The following is a 25,259-nucleotide window of genomic DNA, read 5'->3' on the forward strand; positions in this document are numbered from 1 at the left end:
CTGTATTAGATTTAATTTTGAATGACAAATTCATATCTTATAAGGAAGTCTAAATTTAGAGGAATAAATGGGATCCAGTAGTTGAGTTTACTACAATATCGATCCTGTAGTTATGTTCATTGATGTCCAATATATAAAGCAGATCCGTGGTCATGTTTTTTACACGTACAAGAAGCACAGTAGATATTTAATGTTCGATGTTTTGGTTTGTTGCTAACAGATTGTATTGTTGCCCTTTTCAGTGACAAAAATGGCTGTAAATTGGCATATATATTAATTGTCAATCATGAATCGACTTCTATCCTTTCCTTCATGTTGATTCCCTAAACTACTTGTTAGTAGCTGTTATTCTGCATATATTTCAAACTGATTAGTTGAATGGCTTGTCATATTTGTAATGGATCCGAGGTTTGACTCCTTTTCTTTTGTTGCTGAAAAAAATATGTTTCTAATTTTTATGGAACATCCTAATCTTTTGGTCTACCTATCGTTGTTGTTCCGGTAGAATTATTTAGTGCTTACATGGATAGCATATAGATAGAAGATTTAAAAGAATAAGTAAGTTTAAGGCTGACCTCATGTTCTGATCTTGACGTGTCTTCTACATCATGTGTCGATCTCATGCCTCGGTCTCAGCACGCTTACCACATTACATGTCGACCTCTCGGCACGCTTCCTGTATCATGTGCCAACTTCATGATTCTCGATACACTTCCTACATCATGTGCCGACCTCAGGCCTCGGTCTCGGCACACTTTTCGTATTACATGCAGCCAACCTCATGACTCGGTATCAACACGCTTCCTGTATCATGTACCAATCTTATGCCTTGATCTCGACACACTTCCTTATGCCTCGATCTCGACACACTTCCTGCACTAGGGGTTGACCACTGACGTATGATTTTTATCTAGAGATATGGTTGTCCCGTCCAATCCGAGGAGCTTAGAGCCGTTTCTCCTAAAAAAATATATCAGAATATTTCCTAAACGGATGTTAATATTTCGGAGATCAACTACTATAAAAATATAACCCATGCCCATGGATATAGATACGCATACATCAATCCTAATCTTTCTAAATCATTAAAACTCCTTCCTCACGTCGAACCCTAACTTGAGCATCGGAGTGGCTTATCAGGATCCATTCCGGCGTCATTCTAATCCTCTTTTTGAGTGTTCTGCAGGTCTCTTCTTCTCTCTCCATAACCTCACCTTAGGGAGTGTGCATGTCGACAATCCTTAAATCGGTATTGGAATCATCCACGATGTATTGGCCTAGCCAGAATAGTGGTCTACTTTGTTGATATAACTTGAATTTTTTTTCTCACTTGGCAAATCAAACTCATTGGAATCATGATACACCAAAAAGGTAAGAGGAATTATGTTAAATTACAGTAGAGATCTATACATAGCAGAGCACTTCTTTTACTTTTCCGTTAAAATCAGTGGTCCAGGTGCCTTCAAGTACCCAAAAAAGAACCTACATTGTTCGTTCTACATAGAAATTTCATATTAATTAAATTTTATATTCGAAAATAAAGTACGTTGTTTATAGAAATTATTCCCGGCCACGGCCATTGGCAGTACTAAATCCAGTCAATGGCCGGCCGGGATACACGCGCACTCCCTGCCGCTCCATCTCCATGCTGCTGCCTGCTGCTCTTCACGGATTGCGCCAGCAGCTCCGATCCGTCGGCGCTGCAGCCCCGGGGAGAGGACGAGGTCCGAGCCGTGGCTGTTGGATCTCGCACATGGGTAGGCCTTCATTGGCAGTGATACGTACGGCCGGGCGGCGGTGCTGTCCACCAGCTGCATCTCTGTCGGCTCGAACTAGGAATTCATTGCTCCAAGTTAAGTAATCAGAAAAATTCCACTTGGTCGTTGATGATGTTTTACAGTCTACTCGTCCATGATACTCCGATGGCCACCAGCCCAGAGAGCTGGTGAAGCTCAGGGAATTAGATTACTGACTGGGAGCAGTGTTAAATGTTTGTCGGGTGCCGAAACATTTGACGACAAAAGACGTAGCGTCCAACAACCAATTACTGCGCTCATTACTGCCCCATTGATGACGACGCTGCCGCCACAAGCTCAATTCACTCGCGCGTCTCCATCTCACGCTTCCTTTGCCCATGCATCACGACAGTTGTTTGAAACCGGGGGAAAGAAGAATGCTAGCTGTGTGCTGTTCTGATTGAAGTCGATATATATTTGTAGAACACGCTCAGCTCGTTCCAGTGGCAGGGAGAGGAGATCATTGATGGAGATAGAAGTGCGCGCCTCGTCGCGGGAGGTTTCACGGCCGCCGCAACCCGCCGCGGCAGAGGCGGCGTACCTGGTGTGGGAGGACCTAACTGCGGTGCTGCCCAACTACGGCAGCGGCCGACCGCCGAAGAAGCTGATACAGGACTTGAGCGGCTACGCGGTGCCCGGCCGGATACTGGCCATCATGGGCCCTTCCGGCTCCGGCAAGTCGACGCTTCTTGATTCCTTAGCAGGTGAGGTGCTAGATCGACCGATTTCTTCACCGATCGAGATCTCTAATTTGGATTCAATTGCTGCTTTTTTGGTTGGATCGATTGATTTTTCTGTCGGTCGGTTTGGGCGCTAGGGAGGCTCGGAAACAATGTTGCTTTACATGGCAGCGTGCTGCTTAACGGAAGGAAGAGAAGGTTGGATTATGGAGCTGTGGTAAGTTCTTGCAGTTTATAAATTTTACGTTCGATTGGAAGTAAATTTGTAAAGTGGGTGAACAGAGTGATTGATTGGCACAGGCATACGTGAGGCAAGAGAACGTGTTCCTGGGGACACTCACCGTGCGGGAAACCATCACCTACTCGGCCCACCTGCGGCTGCCAGCCGGCATGAGGAAGACGGAGGTGGCAGCGGTGGCGGAGGCGACGATACTTGAGATGGGCCTGCAGGAGTGCGCGGACCGGGTGATCGGGAACTGGCACTTGAGGGGGATCAGCGGCGGGGAGAAGAAGAGGCTGAGCATCGCGCTGGAGATTCTGACGCGGCCGCGGCTCCTCTTCCTCGACGAGCCCACCACCGGGCTCGACAGCGCCGCCGCCTTCTTCGTGGTGCAGACGCTGAAGCACATCGCGGTGGACGGCAACAAGACCATCGTCTCCTCCATCCACCAGCCCAGCAGCGAGGTCTTCGGCCTCCTCGACGACCTCTGCCTCTTATCCGGCGGAGAGGCCGTCTTCTTTGGAGAAGCCAAGTTGGCTACCCAGGTAACACTTTTAGCTGTCAGAGGAACAAATTATCGTATCTTCTTAGTGTACCGATCGTCGTTCAAGGAGAAGGGATGATCGCAGTGATTGAACCATTGATCCACAGTTTTTTGCAGATGTTGGATTTCCCTGCCCGAGAAGAAGAAACCCTTCAGACCACTTCCTCAGATGTATAAACTCTGATTTTGATCGCGTAAACGCCACCATTAGAGGCTCAATGAGGTTACACGAGGTATCCATATTCATCTCGATAACAGTAGTCTAAATAAAAAAATTACATAATGATCTTATGGTGTCCTCTTCTTCATTAAGGAGACAGAATCACATTCAGATCCATTGTCAACATTAGCTACTGCACGGATTAAAGTAATTCTCATCGATGAATACAGGAGCTCAGAGTATGCCAGGCGTACCCAAAGGCAGATTCAAGAAATACGCAAGATAGTAAGCTCCTTGATTATTTGCAACTCCAAATTCAGCTTCTGGCAGTCGTAAACAATGTTTTTTCTCTTTCTTTTTTAATTTAAGGGAGGGCTCACGGTTGCATCTGACAAAGGCAGCCAGGCCACTTGGTGGAAACAGCTCACAATTCTCACAAAGAGATCCTTTGTGAACATGACTAGGGACATTGGTTACTATTGGTTAAGAATCATCATTTACATGGTGGTCTCTGTGTGTGTGGGCACCATTTTCTTCGACGTCGGCACAAGCTACACAGCCATACTAGCAAGAGCCTCTTGTGGGGGCTTCGTCTCAGGCTTCCTCACGTTCATGTCCATTGGTGGCTTCCCATCCTTCATCGAAGAGATGAAGGTCTTCGAGCACGAAAGGCGAAACGGGCATTATGGAGTTGCAGTATTCATACTATCTAACTTCCTGTCGTCGGCACCTTTCTTGGTTGCGATAGCTCTCTCCAGTGGTGCGATAACCTGGTACATGGTGAAGTTTAGAAAGGGCTTCTCTCACTTTGCTTACTACACCATCAGTCTCTACGGCGGCATTGCTGACATAGAGAGCCTGATGATGATTGTGGCATCCCTTGTGCCTAATTACTTGATGGGGATCATAACTGGAGCTGGCCTCATTGTAAGCAACTCGAGGAAGGATCCATCATATGTTTATGCACACTGTCTGACACTTGATCGTGTTCTAAATTTCAGGGAATTATGATGATGACAGCCGGTTTCTTTCGGTTGCTACCGGAACTTCCCAAGATTTTTTGGAGATATCCAGTTTCTCTTCTCAGCTACGGGTCATGGGCATTGCAGGTGAGAAACCTCTCATTGTGACTGCTATGGAGGGAGGCATGTTGAACTACTTTGACATGGTGAGCTTCTCTGTGTAGGGAAACCTCAAGAATGACTTCATGGGACGTGAGTTTGATCCGTTGGTACCTGGAGACCCCAAACTGAGAGGCGAGTATATAATCGAACACATAATGGGTGTCGGCTTGAGCCGGTCAAAGTGGCTAGATTTGATGGCTCTGTTTGTGCTGCTCATTTCATACAGAATCGTCTTCTTTCTCATTCTGAAGCTGAGAGAGAAGGCATCCCCGTATGTGCAGATGTTGTATGCGAGAGCTAGTGTGAAGCGAGTGATGAAGAAACCTTCATTGAGGAAGAGGCTGAGTTCAGTGTCTTCGAGGTACCAACAGCAGCAGCATCCCATGGCTCTGCAAGAAGGCCTCAGCTCACCTCTTCCATGATACATGAAACCATGTGTAAGAAAGAAAACTGCAAACAAATTTTATTAAACAAGATGAATAATGTGAGTGATTGTTTCCAAGTGTGATTCTTGTCCATTACCATGATCTTGCAAGGTTGTATGCTGGAATGATTCAAGTGGTTCAATTGTTCCTGAAGTAGTCAAATCATTTGGGTCTAGGACTATTTAATATTTATTTGGCTGGAAATTTTTGAAGTAAAATTTGTTGAAAAGAATTTTGAAAGCTCTTGGGGCATTCATGGGGCTTTACCCTAGAATTTGAGAGAAAGATAAAGATTTCCAGGGACGAATGGCTTTGATTCCCCCAGAATGCATTTTCTGCTGTTTCATGATTTCCATCAGGCACCATAGTTTGTGGCAAGAAAAAAATTCTGCCCAATATTCATCACCTCAAACCTTGTCTGGAGAGCTTTGGAACTTCAAAATCCAACTCCCCAAACAGTCTGCAAACCGAATGGTATGCATTTTCGACCAAGTTCAAATACGCTGCAACAGAACTACTTCGCTTTGCATTGCTGCTTTACTCGCTTTATTGGTTCTTGAAAGTATTGTAGGGAGATGAAGATGGCCTCCTGAAAAAAGAAACAGCAGGATGCAAAGAAGGGGTTTTTTTTTTAATGATGCTAGGGGATCAGGAGTCTTCTGGTTATGTTGATACCTCAGTCCTTATGGTTCTGCTTCCTTGAAGGGGGCATGTATTCAAATAACAATTAAATACATCAAGCACATCTTTTCCCTGGCAAATCATCAAAGATAAGAGAACCATCATTAAACTTTCTTATCACGATCATCATGGAAAATTAAGAAATTACAGAAGCGCAGGTGCATAATATGCACATTATGGTGTGTAACAATTCCTATATTTGGTTTAAAACAAACTGTGGAATATCAATTTCAGTAGACCTGCTGTTCCCTCATTTCTTCACCATTCCAACGAGCAAGCTACGAAGAATGAGTTCATTGGACAAGCTAGATAGATTAGGCAGGTAGACCTGGCTGGGGGGTGAAAGGGCCGAGCGAACTAGACAAATTGAGTAAGCAGATTTGAACAATCAAAAGGAATCGAACAAGTTGGCGAGGTCTATCAGTCTGGCTAAGTAGTCTAGCAAGCGAGGTGGGTTGGGCTGGTTGGAGAAACCAAGCCAACTGAATAGACTGATCCCTAAGCTGAGAAGATCAAACAGCCAAGCAAACAGAACATGGCAGGTGAAATATTCTAAGAAAATCATGTTACAAGTTTTTCTCTAGGAATAGTTAATTCATTCCTTGTCAATTTTATTCAAAGAATCTTGACCGTCTTCTAGGAATAACTACATTCTTTGATCAATTCCATTCCACAAATCAAATGCACCATCATTGTATCCATGAAATGTCACGCCAACAAGAGTCTTTTTGTAGATATAGAGCCCTACTACTGAAGAAACTAGCAAACCCTTATGTTTTTCTCAAAATTTACCATAAATTAGCCAAGTGGTGCAAGACCTACAGACCAAAAAAGCTGCGAAACTGCTTATACGAGTAAACTAGGCACCTTCCAAGCTCACATAATGAACCCAAACAAACAAATGCATGATAAAACTCAATTGGATGGTTGCAAAAATAAATAAAAAGTGACCTTAGTGGTTTGGAACTACGACATTTTCATTGACCTGTTTAGCTTTTACCTACCTCCTTTATACTCTGCTTTATATCAGCAAATATTGCTTCTAGACAAAATATTTTGGTCAAATGTACAGTTTTTATCCATACCTTCAAACTATCATCTTCTTTTATACTCTCTTCCAAACCAGCAAGTCCACCAAACACAATCAGAAGGTGCCTGTAAAAAATCACTGATTATTTTAGTGAGAGGAGAAATTGATGAAATACAAGTGAAGCTGTAGCCACAGACTGGAGATGCAAGTAATTGAAGGCGGTTTGAATCAGCAATACATAATTTCTCTGTTCAAAATATAATGAATTAAAGATTCACCATCAAACTTTGTTGCTATAGGAATCTCTGTTACTATAGGAATCATCCAGGGTTTAAAAAGCATGTGTACTTCATCCTATTCTTGTATGGGGCATTTGCAGAATGCAAGCATCTACAGGGACGCATGTGAGGCCATTATTAAATCAATTGTCTACCATTGATTATTTATCAAAATGCAATTTAAATAATTGTTAACAATCAGACAGCCTATAACACTAATCCTGCATAGATGGTTTTTTAATATAGTTATTTGATAGAGCTGCAGAAGTTCTTCAACAGCATAGAATATAGAAGACAAAAGCATAGAAGTTAATTACAAGCATACTCAATAATAGTGGAAGAGAATTAGTGAGTAATGTGTTGATGTGTTGTCTTTGTGGTGGACATCTTGGCATAGTTTAAAGGAAAGAAGTAATAACCATCTACAGCTAGTTATTGATTTATACACAGGAAGAAACTGAGCAATAAGGGGGATAACTATATGAATCGCTCCAAAACAATGAAGGCACAATTGAGATTAGTGAGTACTCTCAATACTCTACAGCAAGCTCGCATCATGTATTCTTCACAATTGGTGAGAAGAGTAAGCAATTTAATCCTGTCAATCTGAAGGAGATGAGGATTTTAGGAGTTCTCTCAATATCAGACACCAGTAGACACGATCCTGTTCTCGTGCCCCTACGATTGTTTGTATTTAGGTTGACCGAAGAAACACTTGGTTCAAACAGTCATCTTTTTCATATTTCCAGATTTCAGAAAGTACAGGTATAACAATGTAAATGACAACTAATATGCCATTACACATGTAAACAGTCTGCTCCTTAATCTAGACAAACATAACAACAATGGAAGATCCACACCATATAAAAGCTAAGAAGTCTGTAACCAGATGCATAGCGTTTTATCTCTGCTAGATACACCATGACAAGGAGACAGGGCAAGCAATATATCTTAAGATAGCAGAAATGACTCTAAACAATCATGATTATTAACCTTCAAAAAAATTGCAATAGATGTAGCTCCATTTGAGTGGAAAGGTTCTTTCATAAGCACAATATGGTAATCAATATGGTAATATGGTATCCCACAAATATTAGTCTACACAAGTTAATATATCTTAGAGAAATATAACAATGCAGAGAGCAATGCAGGCTGCAGACATTAACATAACAACTATAAATGTTAAAGGAAGAAATAATTTAAGAACGTGTTTTGAATGTTTTTCAAGAAAGTCAACATAATGAAATTTTGAACTTCACAATAAACCATCAGATAATGAGAAAAGCTACTGAAGTACATCAATACAGATGTTACCTAAATGAAGGAATTTCAAGCTCTGACGAATTAACCACAAGACCATGCTCTGAAGTTCCAATAATGTGATCATATCCACGCTACAAATTAGAAAATATATTCTCATGCAAGCATGGTTCTCTTCGAAATCAGAAGCAAGGGACATGTCACATACCTTGTATGAGCAATTTTTGAAGACGTTACTGAGGTTTGAGGCATATCGAACTTTGTATCCCCAATAAATACCTATTTGGTCTCTTTGACTGGAGGAAACAACTTTCTTAAAGCCATCTAGACAGATATAATTGGTCTACCAATCAGATATATTAGTCTAAAAACTTCACTATTGCAAATTAGACCAGCACTTGAAACAAAGAAACAAAATACCAAATAACATTACACACAGTGCATCTTTTGCACAATGAAACAAACATGCAATCATGGTGCCTCAGAAAATTGGGACAGTCATTAAATGCACAACTAAAAATAGATAATCAGTCCTTGTTCAATGTCAATCTCTGCTTACTCCAAAAGAAGAAAAACACGAATTAAGCTGGATAGCAACCCCTGTTCATCATTATTCAGACATCTGAGAATGATGCCAGAAAGCATCACACACAGAATGAGTTTGTTTGCTGATTCATAAGAAAATGAGCTAGACCATTCAAAACTTTTGCCAAGACTTATGGATTTGTTAATGCGGGACACCTCCAACAACTTGCAAACCAAGAATACACAACATATGAGATTGCATGACAAATCATTGGAGCAGAAGAACTGAAGAAAAAAATGAATAGATACTATTCAGGAAAAAAACAGTTCCTATCCAGCCAGCATATACATATAATTAGACTCGAGAAAGAAAATGAAACATTCAAATTACCTAGTTCAGCACTACGATTTTCTCCCATTGCCACAGTTACACGCTTTCCAGGTTCTAAAACTTCCTCAACCAAGATTGTCTGCAAACGCATTACTTAAGTCAATCATCACATTCATTCAATAATGAGTAATTAATAAATTGAGCTTTTTCTCTTTTTCTTAGAAGAAACCAAACAAGTTAGAGGAACTCACTATTTCCACAAAATTTGGCAATACATCCTATTGGACTGATCTTATAACCCACAGGAAAGGGTGTGCTTAATCAGTACAATCACACACGAAATGGGTGTTTAACAAGTGAAAATTTTCCTTATGATGATTCAGAATAATAATATGGCTATTTATAATGCATCCAATGATCTTATCTATGACAAGGACCTTAGCATCTTAAAATCCATATTGTCAATCAGTCTAAGATAGCTTGTTATCTTACTGATTCAAATGCAAGTCTTCACTTGCATTAAACTTAAAGCAAGATAAACAAAGCAGACTCCAAAAATATGATTAGATTCATTTCAAACTAATATGATAGTCATTCAGATAATTTAGCCTTTGGCATTGTTTGTCCATATAAAATGCTGGAAAAGATGCATAAAAAGTATCCTGGTTTACAAGTGCATTGACCGTCCCATAAAGGAAGATAATCACAAGTGCAGTACATTACAATCATGATGACATCCTGATACTTCAAGTAAATAGTTGATATTTTTCTGTTAATAGAACTACTACTATACTTCGATGACACATCAAAAACCATTAGAGTAGCATAACCTGCAGATAAGAATTGAAAGACTGTGTACTCATATCAGTTTGATCTGAACGAACACAATCAACAGCTTTGCAGATCCATATGACTGGACAGGACAAAGTAAAAGGAATACTTTACACTCTTGAACATTGAAGAAAAAACTTATCTAGTTCGCAACAAATGTAATGTAAGCTAAAGGGGTAAACATCTGCGAAAATAGGAGCAAGTTAAGGGTTCATGAAGCAGGGAAAGTTCAAAGAAAATTTCCTATTTGGAGAGTGAACCTTATTTAACCCCACATCTACAGAGGTGCCCTCTGAATTTGAAGGATTAGCATCCAATGTGACACCTGCATTAGGTTGAGCAATTCTTGTTTAGGTTATAAGTCACGATCTTAGTTCATACCTTTATAGAAATTCTAAGCATCAAGTAAGCACATACATATTCAATGAGGTCTCACAACACAAATGAAAAATAAATAACTTCAGAGGTGTGTGTTTTAGATTTTATTTCCACCCTCGCAGCTCTATTATCTAGCAGACCAATATAGTGGACCTTGTATATTGAACCATCCAAATAGAGCTAATACAGAGACTTTATTAAGGATATACGCTCCATAACCATATGTTCCTAAATCCTTACTAGCATTAGGAAAGACTAAGAAATTGCTCAGGTAGTTGTTTCTTTTGAATTTAAGGCAGACCTAAAATAAATATCATGTAATTAATCCTAAGGGAATAAAAACTGAACTATACAAAAATCAGATATTTTAAGAACATCTGATTTTTATATAGTGCAGATTGACTGGTGAGAACAGGACAAAGTAGTGTTTTAAGAACTGTTTAGTGTGGCCACATATGGATATACAATACTGGCCACACATAAGGCTGCATATGCATATTTTAATTGCATATTGATTTAGTCTTCAATTGAATTACTCAAATCAAGCTAGTTTATCAATTCATAACTTAATATCTACTGAAATAAATGAGATAAGAAGATGTTTACTGCATGTTTAGTTTATAAAGAATCAATAAAATATTCTTGATTAACAAAAGGCATTATAAGCATAAAGGAATAATTATTTTTATTCAAAAAAAAAATACAGATCAACATTAGAAACTTAAGATACTATTTGCATTTTGTTAATTATGTAAATTCTCTATTTTTTTGGTCTACATGAATGGTCAATCATCTGGTACTGAGGATTTGTTATTCGTGAAAATTCTCTAATAAGTAACATTATTTTGATTGAGATTAAATATTTTGATTATACTGTTCTGCAATTACTGTGATATGCTTTGACCATATGTGCACTTGCAAGTGACCCAACTAGCCAAACTCTTAGGAGGGAAAAAGGATAAAACATGCTATAGTAAACTTCATGTTATTACTTAAAAAATAAGAGACTGATATGAACATTTGCACCATGTAAATTATAAGAAACAGAGGGGAACCAATTTATGATGAATTTTACAGCCACTCCAACAAAAAACACTCAATCATCATGAGTCATGACAACAACCCAATAGCATACAAAGAAATTACATTACCATGGAGACAAGAAAGGGAAAAAAATGAAATAATAACCGAGGATAGTATGCACGCGCACACATGCACTCATTTGCACGCCCGCACCCCCACCCACCCACACATGCACAACACGCAAGATGCACAACACACGATGCCCCCCCCCCCCCCCCCCCCCCCAACACACACACACACAGATTTAGGGTTTACGATAGATATATCATTTACAGTTGAGAGAGCCATAATAAAACATGGACAAGGTGACGAGAATGAGATGCTGGAAACAAAGTCTCAAATTTAAGGGTATGGTTATTATGCTCGCAGTAGGTGCAAGGTTGTAAATGAACTAAATGTTCATAAGCAAGTTTGGTGTTCAACTTGATAAGGAATTATTTATGTTTGTTCAACACACACAAAGTAAATTAAATAAACAAGCGAAATGAACACACATATGCATTCAACTCGTTAATGTTTATGAATGGAGATTGTAAATTGTGTAAATGAATGATGTCCATGGATAAACCTCATCAAACTAATAGATAATCCTATAAATAAAGAAAGAAGCTCTCAAAACAAATAATAAGCTTGTAATATCAAGCTCACTAACCAACCAAACATGCTTGCAAATGTAAAAATTTCAAACTCGAATTAAGAGTTCGATAGCATCAAAAGGAACCAAGACAATAACAAACTCGAACCAAGTTCAATCTAAAAAAACAAACCAAACTTGAACAACCGTTTCAACAGCTTAGTTCATTTTAGGTTTGGCTTAATTACCTTGCCAAACAATCTTAAACAGCACAAAGTTTGGTTCAGCTTGGCTTGTTTGCATCTCTATTTGTAGGTGCACAAAAACAATATAAAACTAGTGTGCAATAATGGCAAATTTAACTGGTGTTAGATGCCAATTTGTAGTGGTAATCATAGATTTTTAATTATCTACAAGTTCTATCATATTGAAATTCCTACAAATTATGTTAAAAACTTTCATACACATCAAAAAGGTATAGTAAGTAAGAAGCACAATGAAAACTCAAATGAGGATAAGGGATAGATTCCAATTACACCAATCTCCTAGCAAGCAAGATCATTGAGTGCAGCTTGAAAAAAAAAAGGCAGACCATGCAAATATCATTTTGGCGTCACCGGGCTCAATCAAACCCAACGTCACTAACTCATAATAGTTCGGACTTACTCGGGTCAATGGTTATCCACATTGATTTTACAATCAAGGAGGAAAATACTCACCTTCTCGAAAAGGACACCACTCATGTTTCCGGAGGTGATGAGGAGCATCTAGCGGAGGAAGCAATCCCTAAACCAAAGTATAGAAGGAGCATCAAGGCTAGGCCCTAAGAACTTCAAAGTGTGAAATAAAGAATTTGGGGCATCAGCAAATCTACACAAGGAGAAATATGTGCTCACAACAAATTTTAAGCTCTTATGCATTGGGAAGAGACGCCGCCGCAAATATTGTGGTGTTTCCAAGTACTGTAGTATCCTCACAAGAAACAAATCGCCACTTTGGTTTTCCTCATTGTTAATAGGTTGTATAGAATCGTCATCTGATGATGCCTTGTTGCCAAACACCACAACCTGCTTAAAACAAAGAGTGTTACTTCAGGAAAGAGTATTTAGTGGATGCAAAAATCAGAATAATATCAAAAAGAGCATTTCGTGAATGCTGAAGTTCAAGTTTTATAAAATCTGGCGGATTACCAATCTCTCGTTTAATAAGCTTGGTGGAGTGGAACAGAGCTTCGTACTAGAAAAGCGAGACACACTAGCATCCACAAGGATGGTAGTTTGGAATTGCCACTAAACTAAAAATGCAAGCTTTATTTGAAAAAGCGGCACCAACCTCATCAATCCGGAAGATGGTGGCAGCACGAGCGACCTGACCTGCCAGCTGCAAATGAGAGAAGCGAGCAAAGAAGAAGGCTTGGCATGGAAGGGTCTCCAGGACGAAATCGTACACAAAAATCAACTAGACAACTAAACATACAAGTGTCGCTAATTCAAGAGACTGCGCGTTGTCTATAATAGACCCAGCGACAGCGATGCTGACGGTCAGTTTCTTCTCTTTCCTCTTCTTCGTCTTCTCCTCCCCCTTCCGCTTCTTCTTCCTTACGCCGTCGCCGGCGCTGCCGCTCCCATCGCGGAGACGGACGTGGTCATTCTCCGCAGCGGCGTCGTTTTTCATCGCTCGTCGCAATAGGGCTCCGCGACGGTAGGGATTTTAGAGCGCCGTTGTTGACTCCGACCACGATGGGTCGGGTTGAGGCAACGAATTGGGCCGAGGCCCATTACATTCAACCTGTTAAAGTTAAACTGACAGGTGTACGATCCAACTATTTTGATCAGCATTTTAAAGGTAATTGAATGTTTCGGATTTGCTTTCATGCGCGCGACAAATCCGTGCGCGATCCGTGCGTGACATTCTGATCCACTGCCTCTCTTGTCATCCCGTCCGATTACCGCTGGCCATTGTCTCGACCGTGATTGATGTGCCACTAGTCGGCGCTCCTTCCGGCCGTGAATTCCGATCGATTAGTGGCCGGAATCCGATGAATTTGTTCGGAAACGCGATTCGTGCCCGTCACCGCCACTGCTGGTCAAATCGCGGTCAGATTTCGATTAAATCGCAGCCAGAAACCGGTTGAGGAAGGACCGGTATTTTCTCGGTCGGTCTCCGACCACGATTTGGCCGGAATCCGACCACGATTTGGCCAGCAATGTCGGACGGGAGATTCCGGCCAAATCACGGCCGGATTCCGGCCAAATCACGAGGTCGGGATCGCGATTTGGCCGGAATCCGCCCTCCAACATTGTCGGCTCTGTTTTCGGTTAAATTCATGAGATTCTGATTACTATCCGATGAATCCGATGTTGATCAAAACGCTGACAAGTGGCGCGTTCCATGCGTCCTCACCCCAGGAGTTGCGACAAACCGACCAAGCTTCTGTGTTACCCGCCATGTCTCAAATCCGCCGCCGCGACGCGTGTTTTCGACTCACCACCCACTAATTAGTTCGGTCGCCGTCGCCGTCTGCTATTCCAACAAAAAGTTGCAGTGGTGGAAACCTTTATTTCACTCCGATCGCTCGTGGCCGTTTGCCTGTGCAGCCAGGAAACAGCGAAAGCAGCGATCCGATGGCGTGGAAAGGTTCAGTGCCTGCTGCTCACTGTTTTTGAATTAATTTAACAGTGGAATTGAGATTCATAATTTGCCTATATAACCTCCTAACTACAATCTGTCAACGAGACAGGCTTGCGGACGAATTTGAGAGCATGGCATCGACCTTCGTTGCCGGCGGCGAAGCAGGCAATCACAAGGAGGAGAGCCGCCACCGTATGGGCCAGCAGGTAGCTCCGCCGTCGTCCCAGCGGACGCAGAGGAGGAGCTCGTCGGCCGGAGCGCCCAAGTGCGTGTGCGCACCGTCCACGCACGCTGGATCGTTCAAGTGCCGGCTCCACAGGGTGAAGCACTCTGGCGTCCACTCTGCAGCGCCGCTCCGGGGGGCCACGCCGCACCAGCAGCTGCCGGCGCCCGACGCCACGACTGGATGAGGTCGTCGAACAAACAGTTCGTAGACGTATTTAGTATGGAAATGGCAACGGCTGTAGTAATCAAACAGAATATTAATTCATCGTATAGAAAATGAAGAAATAAAACATTAATTTTGAGTACGATTTCTACTCAATTTTTTCTTTTTCTTGATCTAAAATACTTAATCATATCTCTTTTAAATTGAGAATCGTTTCCATCCCTCACATCATACAACAATCATGTTCATTATAGAGAGAACTCCCTGTAATGTCTGGAGGCATCAAACATATCATGGAAATCCACATGCGAATGGAATAATGGTAGGAATCTCCAATGAGCTATTGGTCCTCAAAATATGATGTGTAAAAACACAAGTAGGAATAGAGAAAAAACAGATAATACTTTGAAGGATTTAGAACATTTTTTTACTGCAACTAATAATGATAAATATAATGCACCTTCAGCCACTCAAACAAACACAATCTCTACTCATGCAAATTCAGAAAATGATGTACAACAAAATCCTACCTTGGAGTTTTAGGTTCTGTTTCAAATGTAATGCAAGAAACAGAAAAACAAATGAAGAAAGTTCAAAAGGGCTTTCGAGCTCCAAGCATAAGGTGCTGACAGAATCATAGCTAACTTTTTCAAAAAATTTGTTCCTATTGTGTACCTCTGTATAATGTGTTGTTGCTTTACAATCAGAACAGCAATCACCAATTTACAAGATAGGCTATGATATTCACATTTAATTTGCTTCAATAGCAGTTCTAGCAAGTTAACCCGCAAGCCTCTTGGATTGCAAACCAGTTATGCAGTTGACGCAGTGGGATCTAACCGTGTTTGGACCTGGAGTTGGTCATACTCATAGGACAAGACCTGGAGTTCCATGCAAGTTTGGCAGTAGTGCTTAAACAGTCGTATCTCGACTGAGTGAAGAATCACGTTTTAGGATGAGAGCATAGAGTAGCTCATTCCATGTGTCTGGAACCCCAGGTAGGCACCAGTGGCTGCAATCTTGCTTGTAGCGGGGGGCAGTACCCGAGGGACCGTAATAGAAAACAGACAGATGACCATCTTTTCTTCGAGCTGTCATCTGGGTCACATTCAGCAGATCCAACTCAAAATCCTGAGTTGTGTATGGATTTTCCAATGGAAAGGTTTTGAATGGTTCCAATAAATGTGTCCATGCTTCTTCTGGGATCATAGGTGAAGCTAGATCAGGAAATGTTTCTGAGTGGCAATTCCCTCCATTTTTCCAGTCCCCACCCCTGCAATCAAATATATTAAGGATACTGTAGAACACAATAAGTGAACAATTGCTGTAAACTATACAAGACATCAATTAAGCATCTTTGTGGCAATTATCTTGCTAAACGTGAAAGTTTAGTTCAAAAAAGAATGACAAGCAAAATACCAAAACAATGCAATCTATTTCATTTCCAGCAAGGTGACAGTGATGAAGCATAGTGATGTAGAGAAAACCTACTGATTCGGTCATTGACAGCTCCTAGCCAAAACAAAGATCTCCTCACTATGCTCATCAGCTGTTTACATGTTGCCAGTTTGAATTCCAAATCAATTAGGAAATTTGCTTAGAAGATAAATTAAGTTTGCTTCTTGATCTGGTATAGGAAGACAAAAAAACATAGATAGCAAACTAACTGCAAAAGAAAAGCTGCTTCCCAGAGGTTGTTCTGGGATGACAACTGATTGGTTCCTACTCTGGAGAGGAAAGCCTTAATCATGTGAATTTTGGGAGTGTTTTCTAGAAGTAAAAGGGAACATGAAGCATCAAGTTGTATTAATAAAAAAAGTGCTCCATCCAAAAACAAATCCCAACAGATCTCAATTCCAATGAAGGCCTAACCCAAAGATGGCAATTACATTAGGAAATCTCATTCACAGTTACATACATAGGCAATGTGGTTAACAGAAATGAAAAAAATTATCGAGATAATGAAAACTTATCATCCCATAACTTATGTGATGTGAACCCAACTCAAACCTAAGTGCGCCCATGCAAATAATTAACTAAAAAAAAATGAAAGAGATAAGACAACAGCAGCCGCAACACATGAAATGGAAATCAAACAAAAAAATCCATCTGAATGGAAAGAACTATTTATCCATATTGACTGAAATAACCATAATCACACTGGTATGTATCTTGTCATCTATCCAGAAGTTGCATGAAGCTGGACTGCAATACCACATGTTTGTGATCTTATGTATTTATAATGTCTCATCGGGTAGCATTCAACTATTTTCCTACACAATAAGGAATGAACCACACAAGTACAGTTATTTGATAAAAACAATTTGAGTACTCAATCCAGTTGACGGTTAGGTTAGTGTTAGCAAGCTTGATGTCAAAATATATAATAAATGAGTTAATACAAGTGTAAATCAATCAGCAGCCTAACATAGTTTTTCATCAATTCTCATGGGAAGGTACATAAGAGGGATGGGATAGGAACTAGTCCTAGGACAAAAAGTCTTTAAAGAAATAAAAATAAAAAAGTTGATCTGCACAAACCTGAAATGAACAGGAGCATAAGTGCGAAAAACAACATGAGTCTTGTTCCTATCTATTTCTTTATGGATCCATTCAAATAATGTCTGAATTGATCTTCGATATGCAGCATCAACACTCATCTCCATCTTTATATCACTCCCTTCTTGGAAGTAGCAACCACTAGAAAAGAAAATTAGGTACGTAAGTGAAATAATAATCAAGTATTCATGTGTAACAATCGCAGGAAGGACCTAATAGATGTGATTCTAGTCTTATATTACTTACAGGGGAAAATTTAAAGCTTGAGGAGTTTGATGCATAAACATATTTTATAGAGTGAAGGAGTATATTAATTGCCAGGTCTATTAACCATACTTCATTCTTTTTAATCTAGGTTGTACAAAAAGGGAAGATGTAGATGTGAAAATCGGACCTTATAGCATGTAGACAAACAAAAGCAGGCTTGTGACTAAACATGATACACCAATACACCAATCGGGTAATAGTCTATTTTGATCTTTAATAAAGTTATCAAATAACTACAAAACCTTCTACTAAACAAATAAACAGTTTCAAAGGAGCAGCCCTTTTGTTTTCAAGAAAATAAAATAAATGAATTGATTAATGCTAGAATTTAAGGGCCTAAATTAATTGGCTTCATTCTCCTTCCATGTTAAAGGAAAAAAAAAATACACAAAACAGTAAATTCCTTGAACAAGAAAGAATAACAAGGCAAGGCTATAATAGTTCTTTGTAGACTAAAATCCACCTTAATAACAATAGAAGCTTGGTAAAATTATTCAGTCAAAAAACACAATGGCATATTTACCTTCTGAGAGTCTTCTCATAATTCCACCAGTGGCCAGTGTTAAATACAAGCACATTAGCATCTTTCCACCTGGAAGATGACCAATCCAGGATATCTAGTCTGAGTGTCGTCTTAATTTGCTCTGGTAAACCTGGTGGGGCACGGCTCTGAGGAACCAAAAATGGTGCCCTATAATACTCCACTGTGCAATTGTACTCTTCAAATTTAAACACCAAGAAGCCCATGTGCTTTGTAATTGGGTTACCATTAATTTCATAAATTGAGGTCTTGTTGGAAACTGCCATGGAAAGCATACATAGAAGGGACTCCCACTGGTTCCTACCAATGGAATCACCAACAAATGCCAACCTTCTGTTCCTCAACCTCTGTAGCATCTTCTTGGCATTAAACCTACAAATGAGTCGCAGAAAATTGTATTAGTAGAATAAATACTCTACTGTTAAATATAGTCTCTTGCAAACAAAAAATTTAAAAAAAGCTGTACTTGCATAGAACCAAAGGTGGATGTTTCCTATCGAGTTGAAACACCACCCATGCTCCATGGTATGCTACATAAGCCACTGCACACTTGAAGTGGAGGGCAAACACATTTACGACACCTACATTTAGCAGAAACTCCTCTACCTCTCTTTTGTAGACTTGCACACTAATGGTTAACGCCCAGTCATTGGAGAAAAATGGTGAACAACTATCCTATTATTGCAGAATTCCGGGGTTTCATTGCCAATCACTTTGATGCATCTGATTTTAAGGTGGAGGTCAAGGATGGTTCTTGATTTCAATTTGGACAGCATGTAGCACAGAGGAAAACAGCAACAGCAAGGAGTTCCAAAAGGCTGTTTTTTCAGATATTTTTGTTGACTTTTAAGCTAGTCATCCTGCTCTAAATCATACCTGTCACTCAGGATGAATAGTTAGCATTGAAGAACGAGAGGTAGGAAACCATAAAGGTGGGAATAAAGGGGGCGAATTGGAATGCTATTAGTATTAACTATTAAATAAGCTTGAAGTCAACAAACACAAGCAAGCAAGATTTTACTCTTCTCTCTCCAGCTTTAGTCTACAGCTAAAACAGCTCAAGTTTCCTGGCCAATGTCAACAAACAAGAGACACCAGCTGTTGTCGATAAGACCTACCCCAGGTTAACATGCGACGATCATAAATTGGTCAGACTCTCAAACACAGAAAGGTAAAGGTATTCCAAATGATTCGAGTAATGATCCATCGGAGGACAACTGAAAAAATTGAAACATGCGATTATTATATCCTCTAAAATTTGAGTATTAGATAGGCAATGTGATCGACAAATTTAGGGCAAGCTTAATTCAAGATTGTAAATTTCTCTTTCCACTTAAACTTTGTAGCATCAAAAGAAAAGCCATGAAAGAATGCGATTGAAAGAACAGTATGGAACAATAATATCTTAATAGGCAGGCATTAGATGCTAAATTGGCACCAAAAAGTGTGATCGAAGTAAAATATCTGAAACGAGAATGAGAAGAACAAAATAAAAGGAAAACAAAACAGAAGTTGGAAAACCTGGGGAGATTGCAGCGGGTGGGCTGCCACCGCCACTTGGTGTAGAACTGATCGGGCCTTCCGTTCTCCGAGCAACGGAACCCCACGTCCATGAAACCACAATCCTTGGACACGTACAACGGGTACCTCTCGTCCCACACCCACTCCCCCTCGAACCAATCGCATTCCCCGCCGTCGAGGCTTCTCCCTCTCCCCCCACCGCCAACCACCGTCACAGATCTTCGCAATCCTCCCTCGCCCCGGCTGATCCAACCCCAGCTGTATTCCAGATGGGCGAAGTAGAGCAGCAAAACGAACAGCACAGCAGTTAAGACAAGGAAACCCAGAAGCCCAACGTGCTCGAAGGGCTTCACTCGCCTCGCGAGCCGCCGGAGCGATTCCATACCTTCCTCCGCCGGTCCTCCGCCACTTCCTCCATCGCCAGCCCTCCACCTGGAAGCGGACATGGGGGAAAAGCAGCGAGAATACCCTAGTAGACGGGGCAGAGCGGTACACCCCCACCAGCGCTCACAATCTGCCCGTGACAGCAGGATTCCGAGATGGGGAAATCGATAAATGGAAAGATCGTTCCTTAAAAGAGTAACAAAGGGAAGTGGAAGGAGGTTGGTTGGGGCTGAAGCAAAGGAAAAAGGTGGGGAGGACAGAGAAGCCTCGGCCAGTGATGATGCCGTCGCCTTGCTGCGCTGCTTTGAAATTAAAAGCTCGTTTCTTCATGGTGTTTCTTCACGGTGGATTCTCTTTTGTTAAGAGTGTGTGGGGACCACAAAGGCTTGTTTTGTCTCTTTTGGCGGGGAGTGAAAGTGTGAAACCGGTGAAGCGGTGGGACCCCCGAAGCCGAATTAGTCATTGTTATTATTTAATATCTAAAATACGATTTCATTTATAATTTAATATCTAAAATATTTTTTAAAGTTGCTTACAATAATGTGTTTAGGAACTTTAGAACCGCAACTTTATTATTAAGACCCAGATTTAATTAAATTTATTTTAAAATAGAGTTTATTTGGTATTTTGGATGTTAAATTATTCTATTAATTTGCTGCCGACTATATAATTATTTGTAATTTAAATTTAATTTCCATTGCTGCTTTTAATGACAACCACACACTTGGACAAGACCTCCGTATCGACGACGACGACGACGAGTCTTTCTCTTCTCGATTGTTCATCTTGATCATCGTTTCTCGACCTCCACTCTCTCGTCGCCGGTTTCCTCCTCCTCCTCCACTCTCTCCCGTAGATCTTGGCCTTCGTCCCTTTCTCTATTCCGCGCGATTGCTTATTTTATCTTCTAGCAGTAATTACCGGCATTTGATCGAACATGTCGCAGGACGAAGAGCTTCGAAGGAACAAGCTCCTTGCCTGCGTCCAGGCACTCTGTGCTGCAAGATATGCAAGAGAGGACAACGTCCCGTGCAAGATCGAGGAGGTAAACCAGAAAAAATAAGAATATCAAAATTGAGTTGACCATTTGTTCTAGGAATTCCACAGTTGATATGTTATTATGTGTCTAAGATCGGTTCCGGATGTGCCAGGGTCTGTTCTTGGGATCGGTGGGCGCTGCTCTCAATAAGCCAGCGCTGAAAAACCTGAACATCACTCATATATTGACGGTCGCGAAGTCGCTGGATCCAGCATTCCCTGATGAATTCATCTATAAGAAGATTGACGGTTCGTTTTATTCTTTGTGCAATTTATCTTTATCGATTGTATGGGAAACTAAAAATTGATGGATTATTATGTTCGTATCGCCGACTTTGATACGAGTAATGACCCGAAAATGTCATCTTGCATGTCTATGTTGTTTGGAGACATTCATAGCTTCCTACTTATTCTCTGTTTAGCATTAATTAGTGAGCCTTCTTGCTTGAATGTTAGGACATTGTGAGTGTGAGCTAGAGGGGGCGAATAGTTCTAATCGCTTCTTGTCTTAATTATGGATTCGTCATTTGAATGCATAGCAGAAATCTTTGACTCAAACTTACAGTCACATGGACAATTTCAAAATTTACTTGGTATCCACCTCTTAGATACTAATCTAAGGTCTACTCCTAGTGATTTTCCTCAACTATGAACTTCTCCTTTTTGGATACCAAAGGCGGAAAAGTCTCTTTCAAACTGTTCTTATAACAAATACAAAGATACAAACAAAATCAAAAGAAATCAAAACAAACATGCTTACACAAGTGAGTTTTGCTTTAAATGTTTATTGTTGCTTCGAATGTCTCTTGTTGGTTTGGAAATACAGCAATCTTTCGTCCTCAAACCCCCAAGAACAGGAGGTGAAAAACTCTTCAAAATCCTTCTTTTAAAGCTTTTAGGTCTGGATTGATTTCCGCCTATCAATCGATTGATATCGTCTCCAATACTGTTCGTGCCCTTGAACGACCTTTGAACCTGTTTGATTTTGTCGATTATTTGAACATCAATCAATTGATATCAATTATCAATCGACTGATTCCATTAGTCAAATCAACCAACTAAGTCGATATGCTTCTGTTCGCCTTCTGATCGACATCAGTTAATTAATGCAACTCATCAGTCGACTGATGTCATCAATCGAATCAAACAATCAAATTCGACTTGCTTCTCTTCGCTGTAAACTACCATTAGTCAACTGATACAACCCATTAGTCGACTGATACTATCAGTCGAATCAAGCAATCAAATTCAATGATCAGTCAACTTGCTTCTGATCGCTTTTGATCGACATTAGTCGACTAATATCCATGATCAGTTGATTGATATCGAGTAATAAAGAACTCAGAACAAGTTTTGTTTCACACAAAAAATTATCTCATTCTAATATCCGGGTCAAAAATCATAGTCTTTAGAAGTTTGCTCTATCGTTTCCGCATCACTATCAATAGACTAATACTCTTGTTTCAACCTTATCAAAGTCGAATTCGTGTCTTATCCAGTATCCATTTGACCTTAACCTATAAAGACTTCCTTTGCTCAACATCTTATTAACCTTAATCTATCAAGACTTCCTGTTGCCTAGTATCTGGTCAACTTTGACCTGCTGGAACTTCTTTGTTGCCTAGCATCCTATAAACCTTGACACTTCATCGTTGTCCGACATCCGATCAACCTTGACCTCCCTGGACTTTCTCGTTGCTTGACATCTGATCAACCTTAACCTGTCAGGACTTTCATCATCACCAAGTGTTCGGTCAACCGTGACCCACTTGGATTTCTCGTCTCGTGCTAAGTGTCCAATCCTCCATGATCCACTTGGACTTTCCGTCTCATGTCAAGTATCCGGTCCTCCATAGCCCATCTAGACTTCCTCTTACATGTCAAATGTCCGGTCAATCGTGACCCACTTGACTTCCTCTTGCATGTCAAATGTCCGATCAACCGTAATCCACTTGGGCTTGCTCTTACATTATCAAGCATTCGGTTAACTGCGTCCCACTTAGATTATTCTTCATCGTTAAATATTCGATAATTTTGACCTACTTAGCATCTAATTAACATATTGATCAAACATCGAAATCCTAAATCGAGTCAACTCGAGCTTGATCAACCTTGAATAGGGGTCGATTGCACCAACATTGAATTCTCTATTTTGTTTGCACATTCATCCAGGTCAATTTTGTAGTCATGATTTTAATATGCCATTTTTTTCATTTCAGACATTCATTGTGTTCCATCCCTTCAATTTTTTCTTGGATGTTTCTATCTTTCCAATATAATCTTTTCCTATCCTTCATTATTGTTACTATTTCCCATAGAATTTATTTCCTTTTTGTTTTTCAGCAGACATTTTTCATTTTCTTCTAGATGTTCTTTCTACCGATCTAATATCTTACCACTCCACTAGCCACTAATTATGGGAACTATGTAAAAAAATTCCATCAAGAGTATGCAACATGAAAGTAGATGTTTTATCTTTGTTGTATTAGTTGGTAAGGTTATTGGTCTAGTGAGTTTAGTCCCACATTAAGTTCTAAATTTGGGGTTTAAGTTCATATATATTCTGTTATCTTTCTCATTGAGAAATAATATAAAATTATTTACATTTCCCCAAGTTCTACATTATACTAGAGCCCCCTTTCAATAGTTTGATGGATCTATATATAATATTTGTCTTTGTTTGTCGTTGGCCGGCAAACCCTCCTCCTTTATCCAGGCTTGGGACTGGCCATGGCGGAGTTTATTCACCATGGCTAAGTTGTTTTTGGATTTGCTATTTGAAAATAATTCTTCAAAAATTTTCAGATTGTTTCTTGTTGTTAATTGATTTTTAAACCACAAGATTATGGATGGGGAAAATACTGAAAATTTCAGTATATTGAACTTACCATATTGATATATACCGTTCATATCAAAAATTTTGATACAGTATAATATCGTACTGAACTTTTCGGTTTCACTATCAATATGAGATTTATTATTTTTCGATATTTCGGTATATACCAAAATACCGAATAAATTCTTTTATATCTTATTTCGAAACCGTTCCTTGACACATGGTGCTAGATTTTAAAATTCAGTACCACATTAGTGTTGGTTTTCGAAAACCAACACAAATGTGGTGCTAGATTTTAGAATCCAGTACCACATTAGTGTTGGTTTTCGAAAACCAACACAAATGTGGTGCTAAATTCTAAAATCCAACACCACATATGGTGTTGGATTTAATCTTTATTTATTAAAATTTATATGATAATTTGAATCTTTATTAAATAAACAATAAAATAATCTATAGTTAGTATCATATTGTTGTAAGTTCAATTTTAATAATGAACTTTGGTATATTAAAACGTTAAGTTCTCAAAAAAGCAGTTAAAACTCCATAGTTATAGATTGAGCTATAGAACAGGGAATTGTTTCTTTTCTTTTTTTATTCATTTTTATTTATTCAATCTTATTTTATGGATTCAAACAAAACAAAAAAATGTATTATTTAATAAAGAAATTAATCCAGCACCACATTGGTGTTGGATTTCGAAAATCAGTACTGATGTGATGCTGGATTTTAAAATCCAACATTATAATGGTGTTGGTTTTCGAAAATCAACATCATGGCATTGATTTTAAAATCCAGCACCAATGTGATGTTGGAAATTAGACAAATATATATTTTTTCTTTTATAATTTCGGTATACCGAAAATATCGAACAATTTTGGTATGAACAGTTTGGAATTTAACCATATCGAAAATTCGGTATATCAAAATTTCAGTATGGTATTGGTATATATTTTTCAAATACCGAAACTTTCGATACGGTATGCGGTATGATATAAAATTTTCGATATGATACGGTATACCACCCCTACACAAGATAATGGAAATTTGTCGAGTTAACATCTGACTTAGTTTTTGTTTGAATTGATACTTTGCAAATGTACGTACACAAATTCATGGCCAAATTGACATACAGAACCTTATCTTGAAAAGCTGTGTTTTTTTGTCTTTGACT

General features: G+C 39.6%; 4 protein-coding genes across 5 annotated transcripts; 2 read left to right on the top strand and 2 right to left on the bottom strand.

The window, feature by feature from the left end:
• Positions 1–2,262: 2,262 nt before the first annotated feature.
• LOC141839526 (ABC transporter G family member 15-like) lies at positions 2,263–5,007 on the top strand. Of its 2 annotated transcripts, XM_074727286.1 has the most exons (9): positions 2,263–2,500; positions 2,614–2,693; positions 2,777–3,241; positions 3,348–3,473; positions 3,554–3,685; positions 3,770–4,327; positions 4,402–4,509; positions 4,587–4,656; positions 4,751–4,869. In XM_074727286.1, exons 1-9 carry the CDS (start codon positions 2,263–2,265, stop codon positions 4,771–4,773), a joined length of 1,800 nt encoding a protein of 599 aa, XP_074583387.1. In that variant the 3' UTR covers positions 4,774–4,869. The 2 variants fall into 2 exon arrangements, with proteins under 2 accessions (XP_074583387.1, XP_074583386.1); XM_074727285.1 differs by having other exon boundaries at positions 4,587–5,007.
• Positions 5,008–5,041: 34 nt separating this feature from the next.
• Positions 5,042–13,624, bottom strand: LOC141839527 (uncharacterized). The gene is made up of 11 exons (XM_074727287.1): positions 13,397–13,624; positions 13,253–13,300; positions 12,817–12,987; positions 12,640–12,706; positions 10,146–10,210; positions 9,115–9,193; positions 8,407–8,522; positions 8,253–8,332; positions 6,716–6,785; positions 5,625–5,702; positions 5,042–5,538 (listed from the first exon to the last, which is right to left on the bottom strand). Exons 1-11 carry the CDS (start codon positions 13,592–13,594, stop codon positions 5,464–5,466), a joined length of 1,047 nt encoding a protein of 348 aa, XP_074583388.1. The 5' UTR covers positions 13,595–13,624; the 3' UTR covers positions 5,042–5,463.
• Positions 13,625–15,430: 1,806 nt separating this feature from the next.
• On the bottom strand, positions 15,431–20,521 carry LOC141839197 (protein trichome birefringence-like 10). Its single transcript, XM_074726892.1, has 4 exons — positions 19,828–20,521; positions 18,289–18,678; positions 17,481–17,639; positions 15,431–16,212 (listed from the first exon to the last, which is right to left on the bottom strand). Exons 1-4 carry the CDS (start codon positions 20,271–20,273, stop codon positions 15,852–15,854), a joined length of 1,356 nt encoding a protein of 451 aa, XP_074582993.1. The 5' UTR covers positions 20,274–20,521; the 3' UTR covers positions 15,431–15,851.
• Positions 20,522–20,946: 425 nt separating this feature from the next.
• Positions 20,947–21,498, top strand: LOC141842322 (dual specificity protein phosphatase 1-like; the record flags this gene model as incomplete). The annotated part of the gene is given in 2 exon segments (XM_074730531.1): positions 20,947–21,256; positions 21,363–21,498. Coding segments are annotated over 2 exon segments (244 nt in total), but the record flags the coding sequence as incomplete, so codon positions are not given.
• Between the last annotated feature and the right edge of the window lie 3,761 nt (positions 21,499–25,259).

The sequence above is a fragment of the Curcuma longa genome, chromosome 11, assembly GCF_044706935.1.
Source record: "Curcuma longa cultivar G26 ecotype Majalengka, Jawa Barat chromosome 11, ITB_CL_G26_1.1, whole genome shotgun sequence".
Classification (NCBI taxonomy): Eukaryota; Viridiplantae; Streptophyta; class Magnoliopsida; order Zingiberales; family Zingiberaceae; genus Curcuma; species Curcuma longa.

Bases quoted from the DNA above. Each gene is read 5' to 3' on its own strand.
- LOC141839527 (XM_074727287.1), bottom strand. From the start codon at position 13,594: ATGAAAAACGACGCCGCTGCGGAGAATGACCACGTCCGTCTCCGCGAT. The intron at 13,301-13,396 runs GTATGTTTAGTT...TCTCATTTGCAG, and splicing joins CTCTTGAATTAGCGACACTT to CTGGCAGGTCAGGTCGCTCG. The intron at 12,707-12,816 runs GTGAGCACATAT...ACTTTGGTTTAG, and splicing joins ATAAGAGCTTAAAATTTGTT to GGATTGCTTCCTCCGCTAGA.
- LOC141839197 (XM_074726892.1), bottom strand. From the start codon at position 20,273: ATGTCCGCTTCCAGGTGGAGGGCTGGCGATGGAGGAAGTGGCGGAGGA. The intron at 18,679-19,827 runs GTTTTCCAACTT...ACTCATTTGTAG, and splicing joins ACCCGCTGCAATCTCCCCAG to GTTTAATGCCAAGAAGATGC. The intron at 16,213-17,480 runs GTTTGTGCAGAT...ATTTGATTGCAG, and splicing joins TATGCTCCTGTTCATTTCAG to GGGTGGGGACTGGAAAAATG.
- LOC141839526 (XM_074727285.1), top strand. From the start codon at position 2,263: ATGGAGATAGAAGTGCGCGCCTCGTCGCGGGAGGTTTCACGGCCGCCG. The intron at 4,328-4,401 runs GTAAGCAACTCG...TCTAAATTTCAG, and splicing joins TAACTGGAGCTGGCCTCATT to GGAATTATGATGATGACAGC. The intron at 4,510-4,586 runs GTGAGAAACCTC...TTCTCTGTGTAG, and splicing joins ACGGGTCATGGGCATTGCAG to GGAAACCTCAAGAATGACTT.